Below are 26,638 nucleotides of genomic sequence, written 5' to 3'. Positions count from 1 at the left end.
ATCGCATAGTGTTTTCTCATGCCTTAATTATACCTTATGGGTGCCTCTACAACAAGCCTGGACTCACTCTTCAGATGGAACACAAAAAATAGCTTTCAGAAGAAAGTACTTCTACAGAAATCAGCGTGAAGCTCTGCCGCTGGGAAATAAAGCAGGTACCTAAGTGTCTTAAGTCAAGAATCTCACAAATGCTGAATCAAAACAGCTATGGTGTTTAGGCCTCCAACAGCTTTAAGTGATGACTTTAAAATAATATAGTAAAGGCAAGATAAGTCAGGATCCATGCAACTTTTATTTTAATAATTAAGACAAACACAGTAAAATTTGCAATAATCTATCAAAAACTTATCAAGAACATGAAAGGTGTTTAAAAAACATTCACATTCAATTCAGGTTATGTACAAACCAGTGTTCGTAAAAAAGAAAACAGCAAATGCTTTGAGTGTAGAATTCCATTCTAGTTCATGTTTCAGCGTTCCCAATGACCAAGTTACCACCGAGATGCAATCACAGTGCAGAAATGTTCCACAGTCTATTAAACTCATTTCAACAGCATCATTGCCAAAAGTAATGTCTTTTTAAATAAAGCATTTTGAGAAGTTTTGTCATACAGTACCGTCCACCCAAAATGTACTTCTGCAAATTTAACTCTTGACTGCACTAATGGCAGAACATTTCTCATTTACAGGCCCAGAGTACATATATATCTACATGGCTACAGGTACAGATACATATCTATATATCCAAGAAGCACCAGTCTCCTATGCCTGAAATAGTTACGGTTTGCTTTGTACATTTTTAGTGGAGCACAGCCCTTGATTATTTGGCTCAAAGAATTCATCATCTGCCCAGTCAGAACTATTCTGTATGTGTTGCAATATCACATGCATACCTGCAAATCTCACCTCACACAGATGACATTTGAATTTGAGTGCCACCACGGATAGCACTATACCATATGTATATGCCATATGTAGATACGACAGCATCATACACATTTCTATTAAGACCAGCTTCCAGGGATCTCTCTTTTTTGCTCTGGATTAAATCCCCCAACAGGGAAAAAACAGGAGAAATGAAAGTGGCCAGGTTTTAGGCAAGTATGTAACTCAGTGTTATTTTTTCCTCATTTATTTATCTGAAGCTTAGCCAAAGGAGACTAATCACTGATGTAAGCTGAAAGGGAAGAGAAAGCTATCATGACACCCAGTTTCAAAGTATGAACACTGGAACAGTCACACACCAGCTACCAGTCAGTCTGCCTGGGCACAAAAGAGATTAATTTAGCTACTAGGGTTACACAATAGTTCTTTCAGAGCTACAGTCTAACGTGCTGTCATTAACATACTAATTTAATAATAACAAAAACTCACAAAAATGCAGACTACACATTGAAGTCCTTCAGTTATACCAAGCTAGCCAAGCTGAAATGGTTCACAATCTCAGACTGGTGTTTTAAGACAAAGGAGAGGAAAGTGACACAACCTTCACGCTTATGTAGCTAACAACCCACAAGCAAACAAAGACTATTCTCAGCTGAACATCATGGACCCAAGTACTGAGATAATCTTTGGTTGCAAGATCTCATTTGGAACATAAGCTACCATGACTTGGTATAAGAGGGCAAATCTAGAAAATTTCATCTGGTTTCTGAAAGTGTACGTAAGACTTGGTAATAAGCAGTTTATTTTAACATACATTGGTCTGGGCTGGAAAAGCAGTTTCCCTTCTGAATTTGACATTCAAATACATAAACTTGAACAGTTTCTGCGAATATAAATTTTACAGCCTCCACCACTGTAAGTCCACACTAGCTCAGAAATTAGAACTTCAGGATAGCAGATGCAGTGCTGGGGGGCAGAATATAGGCAATTTAGCGTTTGAAGATTCTGAGCTCTTCCTTGGGTTGTACATCTAACACCCATTCAAGTATATGGAAAGGCTTTTGTGCATTTCTATAGATTCTAAAGCAACTCTTCATAGAGATAGTGCTCCCGTGGTGCATATTTAAGCCAAAACCCCAAATAATAAAGATAACTGGGGCATTTAAGTAACAACCCTTGATTGAGAGTCAGCTCAGATAGGCAAACTGATGCTAGTGATGCCAACTCTTAACAAGCCTGTTCTACACAACAAAACAATAGTTAGGATGCCAAATAAAACACACAAGAGAATTTTCTTAGATATAATGCTCAGGAAAGGGACAAGTTACAACAGTATAAAACCATGTAAAAGTCTTGCAAAAAAAAACAGAAAACAAAACAGACAACTTGTTTTAGGGTCAGGCTTCAAAAATGGAACAGTGATTTAAGCTAGAAAACACAAGCAAGTCTGACTTGAAAAGTCAGTGTACGCAATTTTGATATGGTTGTTTTAATAATGCTACCCATAACAAATCAGCACACAAATGAGATCATAGAACAACAGAATGGTTTGTGTTGGAATGAACCTTAAAGATTACTTCCAACCCCAGGGTCCCAATGCCAACCCCTGAGGAATGCCACTCATCAACTGATCTCCACTTTGACATCGAGCCATTGACCACACCTCTCCGAGTATGACCATCAAGCCAATTCCTTATCCATCAGGTCAAACCCATGTCTCTAATTTAGGCAAGGATGCCATGTGGGACAGTGTCAAATACCTTGTAAAAGTCAAGGTAGATGATGTCAATTGTCCTCCCCTTATCCACCAGTCCTGTAGGCCCATCATAGAAGGCCATCAGATTTGTCAGGCATGACTTGCCCTTCCTGAAGGCATGTTGACTAAAATAAAATTTATTTATTTATTTCATGGGTGAAATAAACAAAGTGATAATGAATGAAAGTACTTTAGAGGAGACAAGGCAATATATTTTATGAGAACGCAGATGCTAACACTGTAGTTAGCAAGTCATACTAGAAGAGACAGATGTTTCCAAGGACAATCAAAGTAAACGTCTCCTGGTTTTAAAGCAAACTATTACATCATAGCCTTTCTTCCCTTATTTGGGCAATGGTTGGTGAGCATCTGTGGTGTCTCAGTCCTTTGAATCTACAGGCACTGAAACAAAGCCCTAAAAAAAGGTAAAAGGAACTTGTCAGGATTTTGACAGTTTTTCTACTTGGCAGGGACTCCAGTATCAAGATGAAAGTAAAATGGAATGCCCATCAACAGTACCCACTCCCTATGCTTCCCTCAGAAAATAAATTACTTGTACAGAGTAAGAGCCTACAGCAAAATCAACTTCATCTTGCACAAGACTCATTTCCAAGCAATTATTTAGAAATTATTTCTTTCAAATGAAGAAGAAAACAGAGTTTAGTAGTTTTAAGGTTTGAATCAATTCTTTTTCTCATAAGAAGTTAAAAATCTTCTGTCTTCTTTTCAGTGACTGAGTTGCATTTCATTTTTCCAGGTTCCTCACAGGAAAGGTAAGTAAAGTGAAGGGGGTCACAAATTTCTCTTATCAGTAACACTAATTAACGTCTCAACTTAAGTATCCTCACCAATAAAGATACTGCATGAAAACAAAAAACCAACCAGAAAACCAACCCTGCCCAGCCTGAGGTGCTAGAGGGTTGACTGACCAATATTTCAGGTCAACTGAACTGTAAACCACATTTTTGACAAGGAAAAATTTAAATGAAGCATTAGAAGTGCTACTAATAGCACTTTGGCCTCTAGATCTGGCGAGCTAAACTCCATCTGGGATTGCTGCAGATGTGTACTTATAAGAATTTCAATAGAAGGAACATATACCAACAATGCAGTCCATGCTGTTAGTGACCATTCTCAAACACAGGGTTTGAAATAGTGTTCTAGTAAAATGATCTGCAAGAGCACAGAGAGTAGGTCCTGAAATTGCTTTTTAATGCAGTTTATTGACCTTCTAGAACCTAAGATCCAAATTAGGACCTTATGAACTACTAATGCCAAATAATTCAGTCCAAGTCTAAGTAGCTATATAAACTGGAGCACGTGTACAGAACGTGCACTCCATGCTTGAGGATTCAAAGTATTAAAACTGAGAAGAGGGTCTCGTTCCAGTGTGGGAAAAGAAAAGCTTTTATATTTAATAAACAAAGCATGCTCAGGCACAGAGGCTATGAAGTGGTGGAACACTCTTAGAATGACAGTCCCTTCTACCTTTGTCAAATTGCTGCAAAGTATTTTCTCATTACACAAAGACTCCACTGTCAAAAAATCTCTGCCGAAGAAGTCTGAATTGTTTTTTTTTTTTTCTCTTTAAGCAGTTACAGGGACAAGTTCCTTGTGATTTGTCAGCTTCCTCTGTTAACATCAAGGAAGTCCTGAGCACCCTTAGTGCTGTGAAAATAATCAACCTGTGGTAAGAGATCACATTGCTGGTGGAAGCATTAGCAACTCTCACAGCGGTGGTCCTCACCAGAGATAAATACACGTATCAGATTACTTCTGACATAATAGCACCCGGTTTAGACCGGCTATCAGGAAGAAGTCATTTTCACACAGAAAAAGCTCTTATGGTGCTCAGTGCAGCAGTCGTCTCAGGAAAAATAACAACCAAACCAACAAAAACCCACGCCACTGGAGGAAGTTGTAATGATTCAGGCTTGGAATCTTGAGTATTAAACTTCAGTCTCACTTGAGAACTGAAGGAAAAACATTTTTCCTCCTGAAGATTTGCTACAAATATCCATACCAGCATCAAATGTGCTAGATATAAAACTGATGGAATGCTAGCTGGTCCATAAAGGGCTGCACCAAGTTATCTGTAGCAAAGTAAAAAACAAGCCCAAAGGTTATGGAGATTGGAAGAGCTGGTAAGGCCTTCTTAAAGATGGCAAGAAGCAGAAGTGTAAGGCACAGACCCTGAGAGGAAAAAAAAACAACAAAAAACATGGGGAGAAATTAGGGAACTCTGACAAGCAAAAGATTATATATATGCAAACATTATTCTCACAGAAATACAAGATACAGCTCATGTCTTCTTAAACTAAAGGCTTAAGTGACAGATATACAGCCAGCAAAGATGACAGCTAAAGTCCTCATCAGTTTTCCTCATTCATCTGGTCACCAGATAAATGAATTCCAAATAAAAAATAGCAGTAGTTATGACTTTGTCTCTGACGAACAATAGAAACTATGCCTATTATAATATTACAACATACTCACAATTAATATGGCTACAAAACAGGCTAAAGTTGTATTCCAATCCCCGCTTGCTGTTGCGGAGGCTTTGCCGACAAGAACACTGTAGAAAATGAAGTCTCCTAAACCTAGCTTTACTCCTCCTGCAAAAGTGAATATATAGCAGCATTAAATACCAGACAATCTACTAATATTAAGCATCAGTAAGTGTCAGAGAATACAGATTTACAGTATGTTTTAACTAGACTTGTTAGCAAGAACATTTTCTTTTCAAAACTAGCATTACTCCTGAATCAAGCGATAAAAAGTCTTGTGAAACAAGACATCTTAAGAACATTATACCACTCAAACATATAATCAGAATTTTTCTATGTTCCTAGTCCCCTGTACATACAGATGCAATATATACAAACATATGTTTGTAATAATATTTGTTCAGGGAATGTTCACTTCTGGTTGTCATACCATATTCAACAGAATACTCAAGTACAATTTCTTTAAGATGTCTGAGGGAGAATACAAAAAAGCCCTTTGCAGATGATGTTTTATTTGCCAGCAAAATGTTCCACTGCCCTCCCAGTTTTCCTACAGAATTCTTACTAAGGTAGCTCTAAAAAGCACTTGTGTGTGATTACAGAGCACATCACAAAGGCAAAAACCCAAGATATTTAGTCTAAGATGTGAGGTCTAGGAAAACTTATGAGTTAATGCCTTAGTCTTTTAAACAGTAATCACCAACCTTAGCAACAACTCTGGGAACACAACACTCAATTATTTCTGCAAACAAAGTAACGAAGATTTCCTGAACACCAGTACACTTTGAGCTTTTAATCCAAGATACTAAGTCAGAGAGGCCAACCTTGGGTCACCAGCTGTTTTCATTTGGCCTATTGTTTACTTTGTTACCCGATTACTGTCCAGCACAAAACTCATTTTAGTTCTAAGAAATTATCAAAAAGAGGTGTATGCCTGATTATCACTGGGGAAAAAACAATGGAAAAAAGAAGGGGGCTGGGGAGGAAGACAGAGGAAAAACAAGGCAACCTCAAAACTGCTGACACAAAACTTTGATGCTTGCTTTTTCAGTGTGACAGAACAATAAGCAAAGGCAAGTCCTTCCACACAAGTGAACTCTCCAAATTTCTAATGAGCTGCTCCAAATTTCTAGTAAGCTAATGCTGGCTAACAACTCTGGATCGCTGCACATCTGTCATTACTATTCGCTTTAGGAATACAGGAGGGAGAAAATCATTAGTCTGACCAGAAGAGAGTTTTAGTTAACTACTTAACAAACTAAAATAGCCCAAATCTCAAAATTTTTGCATTTTCATGTTATTTTTCTAAGCTCTATAAATTAAAATGGATTTGTAACACACTCTGAATTTGGAATTTTGGGGACAAAATAAATTAAAAATAGACTTCCACTTTAAGAACAATTTTAGAAACAAAGGAGCACCTGAGAATCAGAGGAAGTAGTTGTACCTGTATCATACAGAGCATCACATGGGGAGAGCAGTTTATCAGACAGGTAGACCCTGATTTATTAAGAGCTTTGCAAATCTTAATAGCAGTTAAACTGCAACTGGAAATCATAAGCCTGTTAAAACAGATCTCTGAGTATCAATGTCATATGCTCTCCAGAGATGATCAATCAGGAAGAGGCTGGAGAAAAATAAGCAAGCTCCTGGCATTCTGCATTCATTTCAGTCTCCAATTAGGTTTTAAACATTGCTTTCTACAGAGTGGATTACAGTAGTTTAATCTTGAGGCAAAAGATGTTAATGACTTTTACAGGGCCTAAAATCCAAGAGATGATATACAGCAGAACACTGCGTGGAAAAGAAGCCAATGCAACTGACTGTATAATGGTCTAAAAGGAGCTTGTGTTTTTCGAGTTTTACGTCTGTGTATCAAACTGAAGAGCAATTTGGCCAATACTACTCACTCCTGCAGCTACCAAAAAGCAACTCCATCTATTTCTATAAGGCATGTCAGTACTGATCATGAGCAAGAGCAGTTCTTCGTTGATGCTATTAGCTCATAGCATACTCTATCTGTGCAGCCGGAATACCCAAGACTAACTAGCTTCAGATTTACTAAGTCTTCTGGGCACAGTACTTCATACTCACGTTCTTCAGGGTCTTCACTTGTTTGAGAGTTACTGGGTAGAGCCTGAACAGCAGCACGAGATTCAGGTGTTGATTCAATGGGTCCTATTCTATTGTCCCTTTGTTGCTGCCATTCCTGACTAAATCCACCATCATCTGCTTCAGCATCTTCATTCCGAGTCTGGTTTGCCGGAGCTCAAAGGAAGAAAAGCATTTAAGATCATCTTCAAAAAAGTGCCTTCTAAAACATGACAATTTCTCCACATGTAAGAACATAAATGAATGAGGAAAAAAGAGCATTTCTCCACATGTAAGAACATAAATGAATGAGGAAAAAAGAGGTATTTCATAATATTTAGCAACATTTAACATTGGTGAACACCATTACAACACATTCTCACTTATTTAAACAATCAGGAGTCAAAGTGCACTCTGCAGTCACAGTATCTATATGCTAAACTCAGGTCCTAGTATTCAGGAGTACTTCAAAATAACAGAGTGGAAGTTCTGTGGTGACCTAATTTAAAGATCGCAGTTTAAGGTATAAACTCTCATCTTTTATTAACTTCTTTAATCAACACTGTGTAATTTTCCAGTAAAGTAGAAAATACTGCTGGAAGTTACAGATACATAACACCCTTTCAAGTATGTTAAATTCAGAAACTCTACTCTTCTTTACTAATACTTGTAAACAAGTAAACCATGTTTTTAAACACTAGCTGCATAGCCAGGAGGCCTAGACACATTTCTGCTTAATACAGTTAGCATTATGCTGTATCATCCCAATTTGACAAGCTATTGACTGCCTATTGACAGTCATTTCACCACCACCATCCTGGATCCCAGAAAAACAAATACACTAACCACACAATAAGCAAGTCATTTTTGAGGTCTTGACAGATTCATCATTTCACTCTTCCACAGCAGTTAGAACACTTAAAAAGCTAACCCCCAAATACCCATAAACATGTATTTCAATAAAATAACAACAATGAAGGCCTGTCAAAGTAAAACTCACCTTGTTTATCGTAAGTAGCATTTTTGGAAGCTTTCCGTTGGGCTTCTGGATCTTCCTCAGCCATGTTAACCAGCCATATCATTGTTGCTATTAAACAACAAAAAAATAAAACCCACACCAGCACAGCTAATCAGATAATGGCATCAATCCATTCATTTTCTTTTTTTTTTTTTTTGATATATCTATCTTTTGCAACAGGCAATTTTACTCTCATTAAAGCACAGTAATACCCGGAACACAGCCAGTACCAGATACAACATGCATTTAGAGAATTTGGAGAATAAAAGTCTTATTTCTGCTAGATGTTGAAAAAATGGCAACAGCTGTTGCCAGAGAAAATACTTCTACATATGAGGAGGCCCACTCTGAAAATCTGAATCAACAACTTCATTACTTTTTTCCACTGATCAGTTATTTTCTCTGCAAGTAAAAAGGTCTATTAAGACTGGTACTGAGGTACCTCAATTCAGAGGCAGTTATCTGCATCAAATTTAATAGTTCTTTGCCCCCACCATCACAAAGAACTTTCCAATCTAGAGGTAATGAAATGCTGTCACACTTAAATGGTGTATTTTAATTCAGGTTTGTGGTTTCTTAGCATTAGCCTCTCCTCCCACAAAACAGAACAGGCAACTGTGAGTAGTATCAGTAAAACACAGCAAGAGTGACAGATGAAGAAAACCCTCCCCATTCTCTGTAACCTTGTCCCTGAAGTAGCCCTTCTACAGCACAATTCCTGCTTCCAAACACAGGCCTTTCTGGAGCACCAGTAGCATACTGACTGACCATTAACCTATTTCACCATTTATATGAAACACTAGAGCTAGCAACAGTTAGGTGTACAAACTAAAATGTTCTGATGTTGAACTTCAGAAACAGTGGAACTATGTACTAATTACACAGGTGATAACAGCAAATCGCATTCTGTGGCTTATTTTTCACAACTGCAGGGGAGAAACAATGTATGGAAAAAGACAAGCCCTGGAGAAAACAGTTCTATAAACGAATCTCCTCCTGGCAATTTCTCCCTTTCCTTCCAGTAGCACACAGATTGTTTAAGTTCTTAAAGCTCATAAATATTTTCTGAAAACAAATAACTCCTTTTGCATAGGCTTAATTTACAGCTTAATGACACACTTCTTTGGCCAAGACAAGGTGTATTACCATTCTTCCTGTTCATGTTTTGTAACAAAGTATGCTGGGTTTTATTTCAGGAGATCTCAGCCAGAAATGTTCCACACTTTTGAAGCAACAATGAAAGGAAAACTGAGGCCCCAATGACCAGACTAAAAATTCCAGCTGACAAGCACCATGCTAAAATACAGAAAAATGAGCAAATCACTTCAGCTGAGTGAGAAATGTACTTACAGGAGTAAATAAGTGCTGGGAAGAGAGTTTCATTTCTCTCTTGAGCCGTTTCAACTAGCATGCGAAGAGGACCTTTAGGACATAGGACAGCAACCAAGTCTGAAAGGAAGAGTGAACAGATCTTGCATCACTGCAGACTACTTACATTTACTATTGCGTATTACCTTAAGTGAGGACATCACATTTTTTTGTATCTGTATGTTGTCTTGTAAATTGAATACTAACTTTTGTGAATTATTTGCTCTCAACTAACATCTTGGAAATACCCAATCTTGCTTTCTATTATCAAAGCTTTTCCTAAACCAAGTTTAATGCCAGAACAAATTTTAAGACAACAGGTAAGTGAGGCTCACATAACCTCTAAGTAGGCATGCCTGTATATTCATTCCCACTTACAGATAAAAAAGTGAATGCGCACACGAAAAGGAAAAAACCCAGGTTTATTACGCATTGCAGAAAAATGCTCTGTTTGCGTACATTTGAGAAGTGTTCAAGCATCTTTAGCATAATAAAAAGACAGCAGCTTTTTGTTGCTTCTCTCAATTCTTGTTCATGGGACAGTATATGAAACTGGGTGAACAAATAAAAATTAACTGAAAAAAATCAATAATTTCCAAAACAGGATAACTGTTTTGTAAATTAACTCTATGACTGTAACTGAAACAAGTTACTCATCAAAGCACAGATCAAAGCACAGCATTAAGAAAAACTGATCTATCAGATGCTCCATGTGTTTTCTCAGCTGAATGTCAATGGCTTGTTACTGAAATTTGCAACTCCACAAACAACCTCAGCTACCTTTCCCTTGCCTTGCATATTTGGACAGAAATCTGTAACACTTACATATTAACCTTGCTACTACCATTTGCAATTCTCTACTCACTGTATGTCTTTAAATTGATTTGAAACAAAATCTGGCACTCACAGTGTGGGATCACAGGCTTTGAAACTTGCCTTCCCCTATACTCAAAATAACCACATTATTGAATATGTCCAAAAGAGTAATTTTGTTTTGCAATCACTGTAGGAAGGCTGAATGCTTGGAATACTCAGATTTGTTCCAGTCACAAGAAGGGTGGAAGCTGGAATGGGGGATGGGAAGGTTTTCTTTCTGTGCCTTATGATCCATGAGCATACACACAAGGGACATTTTTTCTTCCTCTGAAAGGAGAGCACACCTAGGGAGTACACTGACCTATCAGAGCTAATACAATCTTATTAAACCCTACACTTCTACAGCTGGACACAGTCTCAGTCTTTATCACCGTCAGTGACTTTCAGAGTACACATTCATCACACTTACATGCTTCCAAAACAAAATCAAGTTATGAGCACATCTTCATGGCTGTAATGTTTTAATTACGCCTAGGTAACTGGATTTTAGTCTTGCCTGGGAACTAAATTAGTATTTGGGATATAGAGTGATCTTCTTACCAAGTGTCCACTGCCCTCTAAAGCTTTATGAAAAAACTACATCTACGCATCAGTCATCATTCTGAAAAAGTCTAATATGCGGTAATTCAAGTGAATTTTCTTTTTATATAAAAAAGTCAAAGAAACAAATCTCACAACCATGTTCTTCTAAATGTAAAATGACTTTGAGCAATTAAAACTGTCTTTAATCACTCCTTGCATCCTTCTCATTACATTACTAGACATGGATCAGGGTGTTGTTTATGTCCACAAATTTGAGCAATTTGTAGGTTACGCAGATTTATGCCTGTACGGGACTGTACACAAACAAGCAGCTCCTAAATTCTGAACATAAAATAGTTTCCAAAAATTCTTGCATAAAATGAGAAGCTAAAAAACTCTCCACCTTCATAGAAAGGGATCAAAATGGCAACATAAGTCTCGTATCTCCTCCTTTCTTGAATTAGTTCAATTCTCCTCCCCAGAGGATCTAGAAAGTTCAGAAAACAGGAAGGAAGATGGCACCACACAGTCACACAAAGCCCTTAGCTGCGGGGGACCAATCTCAGTTTAGATCATGATCTTATTTCTGAAGTTTGTAATCGCCTTATCTGCCATGGACGACACCAACACCCTCCTACTACCCCCCCCCCCCCTTTTATCTTTTTAAAGGTCTAATCAGACAAACAGGAAAGTCAGGGAGTAGAAGAGATTCCCACCATAATACCTGTTACTGTGCCTTGCCCCAGACCTTACCATACACTGAAATGACAGCCAGGATAAGCCATGCAGTCCATTCAGGAAGGTACTTAATGAACACCAAGGCCATGAGAGCACTTATCATAATGAGATATGCCTGCTGGAGCCGGAGTGGACCCTTCCAATGAATACAAATCATTCCCACAACACCGAAGTTCCAGATCATGAGTGCCACTGTAATGTAGTCCATGGCAACGTTATAGGTCTTAAAAACCTCACTAAAAAAGAAATAAAAGAAAATACTATGGACCACATTTGCTCAAAACAATGTAAACAGGTTACAGATGCAAGTTTCATAATACTGTTATTTAAAATTTTCATATTCATTGTTAGCACAAATGTAAAATTCAATCTTCAATTAGAACCTCCCTGTTCTTAACAAAAGGGGTAGTTTTACCACTGTTTGTTTCACACCAACTCTTTCACTTTTCTGAAAATTATCATTAATGTTTTATTTCCTTCTCAAACAAAACCAAAATTGACAGGAAAGGACACAGCTAGGCTGGACAGAGCCTTGAGCAATATGGCCTAGTGTGAGGTGTCCCTGCCCAAGGCAGGGGGGTTGGAACTAGAAGATCTTGAGGTCCTTTCCAACCCTAACTATTCTGTAATTCTATGACCAGTCACTCTAACTGTGCATATGATTTTTGAACATCAGAAGGAAGAAGGAAAGCCTTTAGTCTTTCTACTCACACATGTTCATGGAAAAGTGCTACCTCCAACCCAAACCCAAAGGAGGTGAGACTTTCAACTCACCTCCACCTAGCCTGCACTGCACTTGTGCAGCAGACCTTGGCTTTGTATTTCAAAAGTTGTTAATAAGGTTAGAGAAAATACTGATCAAAAAAAGGCATCACAGATCACTTTTGGCAAAAATTAAGTGACTGAAAGAACACCACTTTCTCCCCTTATTGTCCAAATTAAACAAGCTTCTTCAAAAAGAAGTGTACCTGTCATCAAGTGGTACAAAAATACACAGAAGTGTAATAGCTCTGTGGCACAACTCTAGTTACAAACCCTGATCAGGTTGCTTGTTTTAGAAAATGCCAACTATTATGAACAACTTTTCCTGATGTCTGGATAAAGGCACTCTTCCAAATTTGAAAAGAAAAACACAACATATTTTGGTGAGAGAGGCAGTTCTTTTCAGTTGATTCTTTTCTGACACTCACATGCAAACAGCCTTTGCATATACAGCCCACCACAAAAGCCACAAAGTAAACAACCACTCGAGTCATATGGCTATGAAAAATTAAAGTTATCAGAAGATATGCTAACAGAATAAGCTACCCTGTAGAAGACAGCTTATTTTAGTGATGCACATGATGGACAACCTCTGTGTATCAGATGCACTGTAAACCCACAAATCTCTCTTTTAAGTGTACTCTATGGAACTATATAAAACTAAAGATTTCATTACAATAGTTTACTCACTGGCATTCTTAAGATTCAAGGACTAGTTCTAAAATAAACAGACAAAGTGAGACATTAAAAATAGCATATTAATGCTTTAGTTCACTTACCCCAGGTAGATGAATGAGAAAAAGAAAAGCAGCAAAAGAGAAGAAATTATAAGCCAGCCATGGATCACCTGTATAAAAGATATCAATACAGATTTTTTTAAGATTTGTTTTTTTTAAATTAGTATCTACTTATAATGCTTTTATTTTCCATTTTGATTTAAGCAAGAAAGTTAATATTCAAGATAGCTCTCCTGGTTTTTGCTACGGTTCATATTTAGCCTACACACATTACTGTATTTCAGTTTACACTTATGAACTGTAAGTGCTTTGTGATCTTTTGATAGAGGTGGTATACAGTGAAAATTACTGTCTGTATATTTTTTAGGCCATTTTGACAAGTGACATTAATAGCAGAAGTATCCAGTATTAACACAGATGGAAAACATGGTTCATTTTTGTGGAGTTAAAGAGCCTGATCTGATTTTAAAACATTTTCAGAATACAGTTATAAAATTAAATGCTGGAGCATAGAAAAACCTTCAGTTCTTATCTGCTGAAATTCAGAATTAGCATGTCATTGATGAATAACTATATAAGGATTTCTATATTCTCATATGAATATATATCAATCATCTACAGACAATCCCTAATTCTGATATGAGAGCAGATACACATGCCCAGCAATTTAACTAAAAACAGTTCAGGGTTGCACTCAGTGGAAACATGCATAGATTTAACCCTGGAAAAGACAGACACGCAGACTTCACACTGACAAAAGTGCATAGCACTTACATATATTACTGTGCAAAATTAAAAATTAAGATTTAAGAGACCTGTAGCTTTTGTAATCTCTAAATTGAGAATGAAACATATTTGTCAAATTCCCAGCACAGAATCTTACATATAAAACCAGACCCAACACTGCAAGTACAAAACCACTCAGAAGTAGTACTCTAGAAATTCAAGCTGCATAAGAAATCCTGCTTGAATTAGACATGCTTAGTGGAAAATTAGCTATATATGTTCACCAGATTGAAGTATTCAGCAAGTGTTTAGAAACTGTGTTATCTTTTTCTCTTCTGAAAGATGTGTAGTAGAATGTAACTTATGGTATAGTTCTTAAAGTATTTTGCAAAAGTTAGATGTAAAGCACATGTGCACAGACTGAAGGAATCATGTTTACGTGAGGCAAACAGGACTTGCCAGCAAATTAATAATCTAGCTATTAGCTGGTAATTTAGAACATTCAGCTTAATACTAAATTTTTCATAAGCATGTTTTAAATTCCCAGGGATTTTTGAAACATTCATTCTCATCCCTCACAGTCTTTCAAAACAGGTTCAAATTCAACCTTCAGCCTAATAAAACTTGTCAGTTAACTTGCTAATCCAACAGACTGGCTTTCCATATTTCCTAGTACAGTCTCTAAAAGACTTCATTTCCCACACATAATAAGCATGGTGCTTGTAAAGATGCTGCAGGAAAACTGCCAAAGTATCTGTATCAATCAGTCAAACTGTCACTCAGAGCTAGTGGGGAGGGAAGAAAATGTACTAAAGCTGAAGACTGAAAGATACCTGAAACGGAATCCAACTTTCAAATAGCTGGTAAAGCTATCTATATATCTAGGTAGTGACATAAAAAGAGGAATTTTAATTCTCTGTAAAATCAGTTGAAACCACTTTTTTCCTTTAATAACAACATGACTTCTAGGTGTATTTATTATATTTGTAGTATAAGCTCTTAAACTTTTTTACCACTTAAGAAATTAAAGTGAATACTACCATTTCATTCTACTAAAGAATAAAAACAATAATATCAAACCCCAAGGCCATTAGTACCAAGGCAGTTTGCACACACTTTGCATAACTATTGTCAGCAGTACTAAAGGTATTTTCAAGACTTGTCATAAGTGGGTATTTTATACACAGAAGTTTGTTTTATTCTCAGTATGTCTCTCAGTTGCTATAGCATTTTTCAGATCACCAGCCTCTTTTCATACAAGTGATTTTGCCAAAGTGCTTCTTCCAACTTTTGGCCAATGTTTTCCAAGCAGGATACTATGGCAGGTCTGTTGCCTACTAATCAAATAATCTTAATTCTTCATTTGACAACAGCTTCGATGCTAACTGATTGCTGGTACAGAGTTGACTTTGATGGCAGAATGCAGAGAATTAAAATGAGCTACAGCAGCCAGATCTGGCTAAAACAATGACACATGCAGAGAATAATAAAAAACAGTATAAGAAAAGTCAGTCAAATAGAATCATCTTCGAAGATGCTGTTTGTGATTAGATGTAGGAGCTAGAATGAGGACCATGCTTAACTTATCACATACAGAAGAAACATAGGAAACTAACAGCAGTAAAGCTGTGACAGTATTTCCTTTCTTCAAAGGAGTTTTCAGATAAAAATCTCATGAAAAATAAGCATGTTATTACTCCCAGCCGGAGGCATAATGTTCTTTCATTGTAAATTCCATTCCCCATAATCTAGACTACATACTGCATGCAAAATACATTCAGATGGACATGTAACTACATTTTACAGCATTCTGGTATAGCAGCATAGAAATACACTGTTAGCAATTATAAAAATAAGTCATATTTCTTTTAATTAGCATAAAACAACTACAGAAAATTTCTGTTGTCTGATCATTATAATTTTTTTACTACAGCAATTATTTTTGTAAGAAGAATGTGCAGTACTTTGTAAGGTCAAGAAGGAAGCCAGAAATGTGAAGAGCTTCATAAAAAATAGTTGATGCCTTCAGCACCTAAGGAGAACCCACTGGGTGCTAAGGAACCTAGCTGAAGTATATCAGTTATTTGACTTCATTAGAATGAACACAATTGGCAATTTAAAAAGAAAACTTTGTCAGTCCAGATTTAACACCACAATGTGATAAAACAAAAGTCTATACCTAAAAAAAACAAACAAACACCACATTCCAAGCTGTATGCAGATTCAGGCAAAAATAATTTCCCCAGTCACTTCACAGATACTTTGAAAAGGGGTTTCACCTACAGCCATAAAGACCAAAACCATTTTCCCCTCTTGGTGATAAAATAAAATGAAGCAAAGCTTTGGGCCAGTGCATGGATTCCACTATGTTTTACAATCATGAAACAGGTTCAAGGTTCTGGCTGCATACTTGGAAGTTTTATTAGGCCAAGCCTTGTCAATTTGGTCATCAAAACCAAAAGGCAACCAAGAATTTTCACAAAGAACTCCTCCCAGGCAATTTATTTATGCTCAGCCTGGACTTGCCTAGATTACATCATATGATTGAAGTCTTTTACAAAAGAGCCTTAGTGTCTCTGTGTTTGCTATTAGGATATTGTCTGGCATGTACAGCCATGCACACATCACACTGTTTGGAGACTTCTGTACTGGGGTAGGGCTGGGAGAGGGGAGGAGAAAAGGCCCTGAGGTCCTGAACAGATTTCAAATGGTAGGACCAGGTCTGTACTTCGTAAGTTCTTGACTGCAGGAAGATTTCACATTCCTGTGGGTATCTCACAGCAATAGGAAGCAATGGTACCCCAATTCTAACTGACAAAAGAGCCAGCAGATTTAGCACTGGGCCTATGTCTCCTGCTGCCTCAGAGGAACAGTGGCCACAAAAACTGTAACAGTAAACCGAATCACCAATTCTGCTACACTTGCTCACTCATCCTTGATAACATCCTTCACTTTGTTCCATTCTCAATAATCTGTACTAAAAAAATAGCACAATTACTCAGGTTAGATATATTTATACTCACCTTGTAGCACCTGTATTTGTAAAGCACAACCAGGAGTATGGTCATGACAATGATAACACTGATCATGATAGCTGCGTTGAGAATTGAATTCAGGGCTCTCTGTCCTACTGTCTCTGTCTCTTCTGTGAAAGGAGTGTAGATGCTACAACAACAAAGAGTCAACTGAAATGCCACTGAATGCAGATGTTTCTGATACATGAGGCATACATCAACTGAAATTGCACTGATCTTTCAATTCAGAGCTGCAAGAGCAACACCTATTTCCTACTTGGGCAAAATTTGAAAGGCATAGTATCATATTAGGCAAAATTTAATTAAAAAAAACGTAGAAGACTTGCTTTTCCTACATTGTTAGATTATTACTGTTTTGTATTTTGTAAAACAATCAAAAAAACAGACCACAATGTTGCCTGATAAAATTACTCACATGCTATGACTCATTAGACTATTACTGCAGCTAGACCTTTATGAGCACACCATCTACTGGATTTGCAGTGAAAGGATCCCCCAGTGGTTTCAACAAACCAAGTATGGGCTCAACTGTCTTAAAAAAATACAAGATACTGGGGAAAACACTTCACTGGTGGGTGAGAACACTTACCATAAATAAAAATCTAAAGAAAAATAATTCCTTGATTAAAAACTTTGACGGAGAGAAAGATCTTTGTGTTTTATTGAAGCATTTTACAACATGCTTATGTTATACAAACATTTCAAAGGCAAACACACTTTGAACCATTTTGTCTGGATGTTTTCGCAATGGAATATTTAGACTGATTTGCTGCAGGTTGTGACAGGTTTAGTGCTCTTCCTTTATTCCTTTCTCTCAAATTAGCTTTCACTGAAATTGCCTTTTTTTGACAACATGACTATTTTACCAAAAAAAAAACAAAACAAAACCAAAAAGCAAACCAACAAACACCTCCCCCCAACCCCCCCCCCCCCCAAAAAAAGCCATTTTCTATACAGGAAACCTGCCAGAAAAAATCTGTAGATGCAACTGAAGTGAACCTCAAAAGCTGTTTTCCTCTTCCATTTGTATTTATTTATCAAACAGCAGAGATAAAATCAGAACTTGGCATATCTGTTACTTCATTTAAATGAGTAGCTTCTTCCTTTTCCAAAATGTTTGTATTGTAGCAGAGTACAACTGAAATGGCTTTGACTCAGGTTTCAGTTTATTCTCTAAATGCCACAGGGCATGATGAAGGCTTAAAATGAGAACTAGGATTTGAATCAAGTAATAACAACCACATTAACCTGACTAGTCACCAGATAGAAAACAAATGTCAATAGTACCACAAAGAGTCTGGTTTCTGGATGGAATACAACAAAACAGTCTTTGGGCTGGTGAAAGAAAAAGGGAGGCAAGATGGAGTTCCCTGCTTGAATTAGACTCACAAAGAAACGGAGATTATGGAAAATTTTCTAAGTTAGTCCATTAAAAAGATAGGGGGGGAAATGATACATACAGCTGTCCATCCTTGCGTGTGTAAAAGCTGACAGACTTGATGGTTGCAACAACGACCACCATGCAAAGTGTGACAGGTACAAATAACATAATCACATGTTTTGCGCCATATTTCAGCGTCAGCTCCTCATCTTCTTCTTCTTCTTGTTCCACCACTTGCTGAATGTTTTGTGGCTGCCCATTGGTCTCAGAGTCAGGATTGTCATTTCTTCTGCGCTCACTATTATCATGGCGACGTCTCTCGCAACTGTCATTCTGCAATACACAAAAAACAGTCTCCTCAGCAACTATCCACAATTATACTCCTGTACATGAAGCAAAAGGAATACATTTAAGGTAATATTTAATGTCAGGAACACGTGGCTCAGCAAGGACTTAAACAGTAGTAATTAACTGCATCACATAGTTATCAAAAGAATGGGAGCACAGTGTGATGTTAGAAACAAAAGCTGAAAGTAGGCTGGCTGCATCTAACAGCTACATCCCCTTTCCTTTAAAACTGAGTAAAGACTGACAGCTTTTCCCCCTTGGTCCAAACTACAGTTCATACAAGGATACATGATAGAAGATTACTCTCAGCTTCACAAGAATTAACTATATCTGTTCCTAGAAATGACAGATATTTATGAACCTAATTCCATGAAAATCCCAAGAAAATTCCTGTCTTTACCACATTACTCCCACTACCATATACTAACTAGAATATATTAAAATGGAGTTTCAAGAAGCACTGTGTTCCCACATTTTTAGGGAGAAGAATGACACAGAAATGGTTATCAAACTCAGGTAATTCTCAGCCTTTGTACTGAGATTTGATCTAGAGATTTAGCATGATGAGCTAAGCTTGCAGATTCTTTCGCTCCTTTCCCAAGGATACTATTGACACAACCTTTTACTGGCACTGAAGAAATTCCACCACCCCTGTTAGCAAATACAAAAGAGTCTCCTAGCTTTCCTGATGTTGCTATATAAAACACCAAGGGTATAATTTGAACACAAGGACAGAGGTAAACTTTCAACAGAATTAAGGTTAACCACAAGCAAAACCAGACTGGAAATAACACCTACAAGTAAATGATGGGGTCTGCACTCCTCCTGGTGTCTCATACCTTTTGACCCTCTGCAAGAAGCCCCATCAGCAGGGGACATTCAGCCTTTTATATACAGTGTGCATATACAGAGAACACAACAGGAGAGTAACCTATGTTTCACCTGTTCTGGACTACAAAGAAACAAAACCATTTTATGTTTACCAGTCACTCTAAACAAGCCCCAAAACGCAGTAGTAAGACTACTTTTTTTTTTACTGCATTACTGTCCACAGCCAATGCTGTACCATTTCTATTTCTTCCGCTCAAGAGCTTTAACGTAGGAGAACTTACATACAGATTTTTGATCCCTTACAAAATTAATCTGATTTCTTCAGAATTACTTCAAACAGTTTGATTAAGTGCACTAAAACAGCTTTAGATTAAAATGTACAACAAACTGAAGGATGAACTACCACTCATTAAGTAAAATTGCTCTAGACATGAGATAGGGCATTGAAAATAACCTAATGAATTTCTGCTTACACAAGTAATTTTTTCCTTATACATACAATGTTAAAGTCTCATTACCTGTTCTTAACAGCATTTACAACCATAACTGCTGAGTTATACCTCATTAATTCACTGCAGGTTTTTGATAAATCAATAATTATTTCAGAGATTCTTTATAAAGGATTTTCCCAGCCCTACCCTCCAGAAAGATCAGATGTCAAGTCTACACTCAGGAACTCACATAGGGGTTTTCAAAAGCACATAAGTGATTAAGGAGTACAAGTGCCTGGACTTTGAACTGCAAACACTGACACTGCTAAAACCTTTGTTGAAGCTTTACAACTTCTCCAGCTCATGAAAAATTTGCTTTTACAAAACATCACTAAGTAACAATACACACCAAACACTTTCCCTATTTACTCCTTTTCTGTGGTATCCTCAGGATCAAGGCTAAGCAGGGTTTCAAGAACTGTCCTCACGGAAGGTTTGCTTTATTTTTTCAAAAAAGAAACTGAATATAAGGGGAGGAAAAAAAGTCTAAAATTCTCTTAGCTAAACAATTAAAACTAGCAGGCAAACAGATTTTGAGACTTCTAACCTTAGTTTTAACCTTAGTTTGAATTTAGTATCATTAAAGATATTCTGTTCAATATTATTTCTTATTAAATGATTCACTATAAATCACATGGAATTTTGTGTAAAGTCCTCACATATAATTATTGAAAATCAGATAGAAACAGCAGTATGGAAGAATGCAAAGAGATCATGTTTAATTATTCTGACATGCTGGCTGCAACTGAACCTCCTTCTGTATAGATTATAGCTGAAATGTAACATTTTTTCACTTTGACAGTAACCTACTCCATTTCTCTCAGCCTAAAATAACAATAAACCCGTTTGCCTAAATAATCTGCCTGAAATGATCATAAGTAATACTATGTCGGAGATTATAAGAGCCTTGGAACACTTCACAAGCAAAGCAGACCTAGTATTTAGGTTTCTGCACACTTGCAGAATGTGTTGCTCTTTTTCTGCTGTAACAGCAGCCCAGCACAAGGAAGCCATTACCGCTATCTCAGGCATAAAAATGTAAAAGTGGAAAAAAATCCACAGCTTTGCAAAGCACAACACAGAAAGAGCCAAAAGAATTGCCTGATTAACTAGCACACCACTACAAAAAACTGCAAACTCAAACAGAAAGAGAAAAATTGAAGAAATCGGACAAGTATGTGCCATTTTATTCCCTTCACTAGTTAAGAACAAAGATGCGACCACAAAATGTCTTTACATACTAATACACAGTGCATGACAAGCAGACCAGCATCAAAAGAGTTGTAAGAGTTATCCTCTCATTTGCTGTTAAAACTAGGAAAAAAGTTGTCCTTTCAGGCTACTAAAGTGTAAACGTGACATGCGTGTGCCCCACTGCTTAAAATAACAAAATGCACTCATATCCTACCTGATCAGTATTAAACAGAGCAGAAGCCATGGACTCTTGCTGAAGTGGAAGCAAAGGAACAGACTCTTCGCTTTCCTCAGACATTGTTAAAAGTGAAAATTCTGAAGCTAAAAAGTCAGTAACACCTGTTGTAACACTGTAAGCAAATTAAGTTATGAACTATGTGCTTTCAGGTGAATAAACAGTATCAAAAGCAAAGTGTTAATGTGTTTTTTTCCTATCAGTAAAATAGTTAATAGCAAACCCAGAGCAATGCCCCTGAACCAAGAGATAAACACCTAGCATATTCGATAAGAGTTTTTATTTATTAAATCCAGATTCATACATCAGGAGCAGACCACTTTGCCTGACAGTGGGCACAAACCTTGCTAGTTCTCACATACGCCATTTAAATTTAAAGGTCACGATACAATGACACATACTGAAGACTCTTCTGAACTCTTGGGGTGTGACTGGAAGAAGAGATGGCAAATTATAGTACTTAGTGTTCATTCACACTCTGTTAGCCACAGAAGCTGGATACCCTTAAGCGGAAAAGCACTTTTATATGTTCCACAAAAACAAAGCAGATGTGTGTAGGTGAGAAAACCCATTACAACTATGTATTGAAACCACCCTAGAGTTACACTTAAAACATGGAAATAAAGCACCACAAGTAGTAGTAATTCATAAGTACAATCTGTTAGTGAAAATAGAACTATCTGCCCCCCATTGCTAGGAAGGAGCATCACCTTGCTCCCGCAAGATTGTGTGCGTCTGTAAGGATGGTGAGCCCACAGCTTATGACTGAGCTCTGCCTTTTTATCTGGCAGAAGCGTTCAATAAAAGTTAATCTCTCACCTGTCCAAGAGGAAATTAAGCCTTTTTCATTCCCTCACAAAGCACTTAGTAGGAAAGTTTCCACTTCCCCATTTTTATTTACAGTTTCTTACAAACAGTAAGGTTTTAGTCAGACTGACTTTTTGATTTAAAAATAACTTTTCAGGTGTCTGTTTTTTTTTTATTTTTACTGATATACCGGGTTGTCCATTTGGGATAAAACAAAGGACTTTTCAAAATCCTGGATTGTGTAGAAGAGTTAGAGCAGGGATCAAAATATTCTCTTGAATCACTGCCATAAGTATGGCTACAAGGGGCCCAGCCTTACAAGAGCATTTCTGTGTCACAGGGAAACCTGATATTTAAGAGCTATAAAAGAACAAAGAGCTGAGCATGACAAATCCAAGAGCCTGAGGACCACACCCAATCAGATAATCTAAACTTTTTTTTTTACCAAAACATGTGGTACAATGGGTACAGTTTGAGCAACAAATCTTTCAAAGCAATCTTATGAAAGTTTATGGTTTGAGTTCCCCCTTCCCACAGAAGCCTCAAGAACTCTGAAAGCACCTTAACAATTATTCACAGACAAGACAGTGCTGCTCTTCCTGCACAGCAGTCCTCCAGCAACAGCAACAAAACCCAGGCTTCCAGTTCTACCTAGACTAAAATGAACTGAGTGGGAAACCTATGAATTGAGCAGATCACAGCCAGGCTAGAACAAGAGTTCACTAAATCCTCTAAAGGTCAATGTTTGACAAAGGAGCATCCCACTCATCCCATTTTCTTTTTTTTTCTTGAGGGCTTGGACATTCTAACACCACTTTAAACTGAGGAAGTCTTATCTGTATATAAAAATTAATTTGGAACATTAGATGATACTTTACAGGATATTTCTTTCATCAGCTTATCACCACAACAGTCCAGATGAGAGACAACTACTCCCAGACAGATTTCTAGCATTCTGAACTGTATGTTCATCCGCACTCATTACTCATGCTGATTTAACTGCTATCAGGTAATAAAATTCTTACATACAGTGTTGCTGAGGTGGTTATCAGGGAAGTTTTCTGTCAGTTGCCCATGCTGAAACTGGGGTAAATGCGCAGATAGTTCTGTCATTGGGTCTGTCCTCTGGAAATCAGTTATTTATGCACAAAACAGATCTTCCCTCTTGAGATGCTGAAAGGAAAAAGATGTGTGAAAGTCTTTGTTGTTATATGACCAGGTTCTCTATTCCCTCCCTACCCCAATTTTTACAGTTCACATAGAGCAAAGACGATTTTCCATCTACACCATCACAACTGTATCACATCTACTAAGGAGTGGCAATATGGATTTTCCAGCATAAAAACAAAAGTGTCTAAGTGTTTCTAATTAGTTCATCAGCCACAGAAGTAACCCAGCAATAAACTAGTAATTCAAACCAGTTTTCCATTCCTTTTTGTGCAATAAATAAGAAGCACTGCATGCTTAGTGTCGGAGCTCTTTCATGTTTCTATCTCCACGGAGTACAATTGCTCCAAGTTGTTTGGTTTTGGATTGCTGATAAGCCCAAGGGGAATCTTCAAGCACAGACGACTGAGTTACACTTGATCCTTTAAAATCTGGATGTATCTTTAACACTTTAATGTAATGCCCCAAGAGCAATCTATGGAGAACTGAGCTGAGCCTCAAGAAGTAATGTTCATTTATTTCTCCTAGTGTTAAGTTTTCCCTATCAGCTAAATTCTCTATCAATAAATGCACAAATAGAATCATAGATTGTTTGAATGGTTTGGGCTGGAAGGGACTTTAAGTTCATCTAGTTCCAGCCCCTCTGCCATGGGCAGGGGCGCCTCATGCTAGACCATGTCACCCAAGGCTGTGTCCACCCTGGCCTTGAACATTGCCAGGGATGGAGCACTTACCACTTCTTCAGGCAACCTGTGCCAGCCTCTCACCACCCTCACAGCAAAGAACTTCTTCCTTATATCTAACACGAACTTCCCCTTTTTAAGTTTAAATCCATTACTTACCCCATATGCTTGTAACAGCTTTATACATTCCTCTACAAAAAAAGTCACATGCTAACATTTTCCTATGCAAACATGAATAAACTATGTGCTCCCTAACAAAGGAGAAGAAAGCAATATAGAGGGAAGAGGAAGCAGGGTGATGTAGCTACCCAAGTTTAAAAAAAACAAAACAAAAACCAAACCAAAAACATGTTAATTTGAAGAAACAATGAGCAAGCCTAGATAAATCACTGGCTTGGTTACACAAAACACAGGAAAGTGAATAAACCACTGCCTCAAGGCTGGAATGCCAGTCCCCACTTCCATCCCAGGCAGCAACTTGTGCTCCTTGTGCCAACTCCAGCATGTATCAGTCCTCTACTACAGCAGAGGACTGATAAATAAAATTACATTTTATTTACAAAATGGAAGAAAACAAATCCAGGAAAAGAAAACAAGAATATTTTTCTGCTGGTTTAGTGTACTTAACTAATGTATGGAGTGATCTCAAAACCTCATACAAGGGAGGACACCACAATGTAAGGCTTCTCAGCTTTGGTATCAGCAAGCCTCAAGTGCTGGAAGACAGCACCATGAAGAGGGAGTGACATCTATTTTCATACATGGCAAAATACAGAAGCCAGTTCTCTACTTGCAAATAAATGCTTATCTTACAAGACTAGTGCATAGCACTTACTAACTTCAACAGGGATGTAGCTTGCACTAAAGAGCCATTAGGAAGAAACACTAATTTAACCAGTCTAGTGGGAGCATGCAAACTGTTTGGAAAACAATTTTCACTAGAATGGCTCTCTTCTACATTTGTAATTGAAAATAAAGCACATCTAACTTACAATATAATGAAATGTAAGATTAGATGGAAATAAATAGGCAGTGTGCTGTTTTTAAAGTTTTTGCACTAATTCTTTGACTGGGCTACAGAATATAAACAATTTTGACTTAAGGCTGCCACTGGTAAAAATTCTCAGTGACAGGGTCACCACTCAGGAAAAAGTTAGGTATTTTTATCCAAATGTGGAGTATCTGAATGAGATTTTCCACATACCAGCATGTCAAAATTCTAGTTTAATTAAAATTATAGGAGAGGGGTGGAAAAAACAAAACCAAAGCACACCACCAAAAATCAAAACCATCAACCCATGAAACCCTAGGTAAAGCCTGGTAAAGAAAACCACCACAAAATGACCAGAACCACTCAGAGTAACAGAGAGAAACTGAAGACAGGGAGAAAACTGACAGAAAAATTACAGCATAGCCTGAATGACAGTGTCTACCAGGCCTCAATACTTATGGTTTGTTAAAATAATCCCCTTTGAAAACTTCAGAGCTCAGAACATGGATTCAGGACAAACAGCTTTATTTTCCTTTTTTTTTAACAAATGAACACTCAATTTAACTATGAAAGAATGACATCTAGAAATCAACTCTGCCTAAAGAGGCATAATTTTTTACTTGTTTTACCAGAAAAGGGGCTCACCAAAGCATTATTTTTCCTAATAAAGCTGTTAAAAATAAAACAGCCTGCCTGGAAAAGTTCTTCCTTGCTTCCTTTGGCTCTCTTTAGTACAAAAAAAACAGGATTTATTTACAGCTATAGCTTTCCATACACTATTTTGCCTAAAAGGCTGTAGTAACACAAGAAGCAGCTCTACAACGATCCTCTGCTGAGAGAAGAGGGACAGGTACCCATCGGTGCGGCAAGGTTAACCCCTGCCTTCTCCCTCCAGCGAGCAGCAGCCACTGCTTTCCTGGGGACACCGAGCGCCCCTCGGAGCTCGTCCTCAGCCTTGCCTCAGCCCTGAGCACAGCCCCGGCCGACCCGGCGTGGGGACCCGGGCCAGGCGAGCGGCTACCCCGCCGGCTCCCACACAGGCCGCGAGGCCCTGTGGTGGCGGGGCTGAGGGGTTGGGACCCTGCACAACACCGCTCGGCGTCACCGGCGCCCCATGCAGTCTCACTGCCGCAGCTCTCCTTCACCCGCCCACCTCTCTCCCGCTCCGGCCGCGGGAGGAGTCAGGGACCGCGCCCCTACCCGCGGCCAAGGGCTCACACAAACACCGGTCACGGCCGCCCCACGACCAACCAACCTGGCCCGGCCCCGCCCCGGGTTGCCCAGCCAGCCCGCCCTACACTCAGCCCGTCCCAGCGGGCGGCCACGACCCCCGGCGTTGCCGTGACCCGGGCTGCCCGGCGCCCCATACACCCACCTGCACGGCGCCCCTCCCGTGGTCCCCGCCACCGACTCCCCTCCGCCCCGCAGCCCGGCCCCACTCGCTTCCGGCCCGGGCCCCGCCCTCCACCCCGACCTCACTTCCGATGGCG

The 26,638-nt window shown here is 38.3% G+C and overlaps 1 protein-coding gene across 5 annotated transcripts; it reads right to left on the bottom strand.

Annotated features, from left to right (window-relative positions):
- Nucleotides 1–273: 273 nt before the first annotated feature.
- On the bottom strand, nt 274–26,574 carry PSEN1 (presenilin 1). Of its 5 annotated transcripts, none has more exons than XM_057416200.1 (12): nt 26,524–26,574; nt 23,337–23,480; nt 21,480–21,518; nt 18,481–18,734; nt 17,009–17,150; nt 13,302–13,369; nt 11,776–11,996; nt 9,607–9,705; nt 8,239–8,325; nt 7,242–7,415; nt 5,137–5,255; nt 274–3,055 (listed from the first exon to the last, which is right to left on the bottom strand). In XM_057416200.1, exons 2-12 carry the CDS (start codon nt 23,418–23,420, stop codon nt 3,020–3,022), a joined length of 1,323 nt encoding a protein of 440 aa, XP_057272183.1. In that variant the 5' UTR covers nt 23,421–23,480; nt 26,524–26,574; the 3' UTR covers nt 274–3,019. The 5 variants fall into 5 exon arrangements, with proteins under 5 accessions (XP_057272183.1, XP_057272179.1, XP_057272180.1 ...); XM_057416196.1 differs by lacking the exon at nt 274–3,055 and adding an exon at nt 3,844–4,833; XM_057416197.1 differs by lacking the exons at nt 274–3,055; nt 21,480–21,518 and adding an exon at nt 3,844–4,833.
- Nucleotides 26,575–26,638: the final 64 nt, after the last annotated feature.

Source organism: Pezoporus wallicus, unplaced genomic scaffold (genome assembly GCF_028554395.1).
Source record: "Pezoporus wallicus isolate ANWC-B61680 ecotype Strahan unplaced genomic scaffold, APGP_CSIRO_Pwel_v1 scaffold_2146, whole genome shotgun sequence".
In the NCBI taxonomy this organism is placed as follows: domain Eukaryota; kingdom Metazoa; phylum Chordata; class Aves; order Psittaciformes; family Psittacidae; genus Pezoporus; species Pezoporus wallicus.
This window is presented reverse-complemented; position numbering and strand designations above follow the sequence as displayed.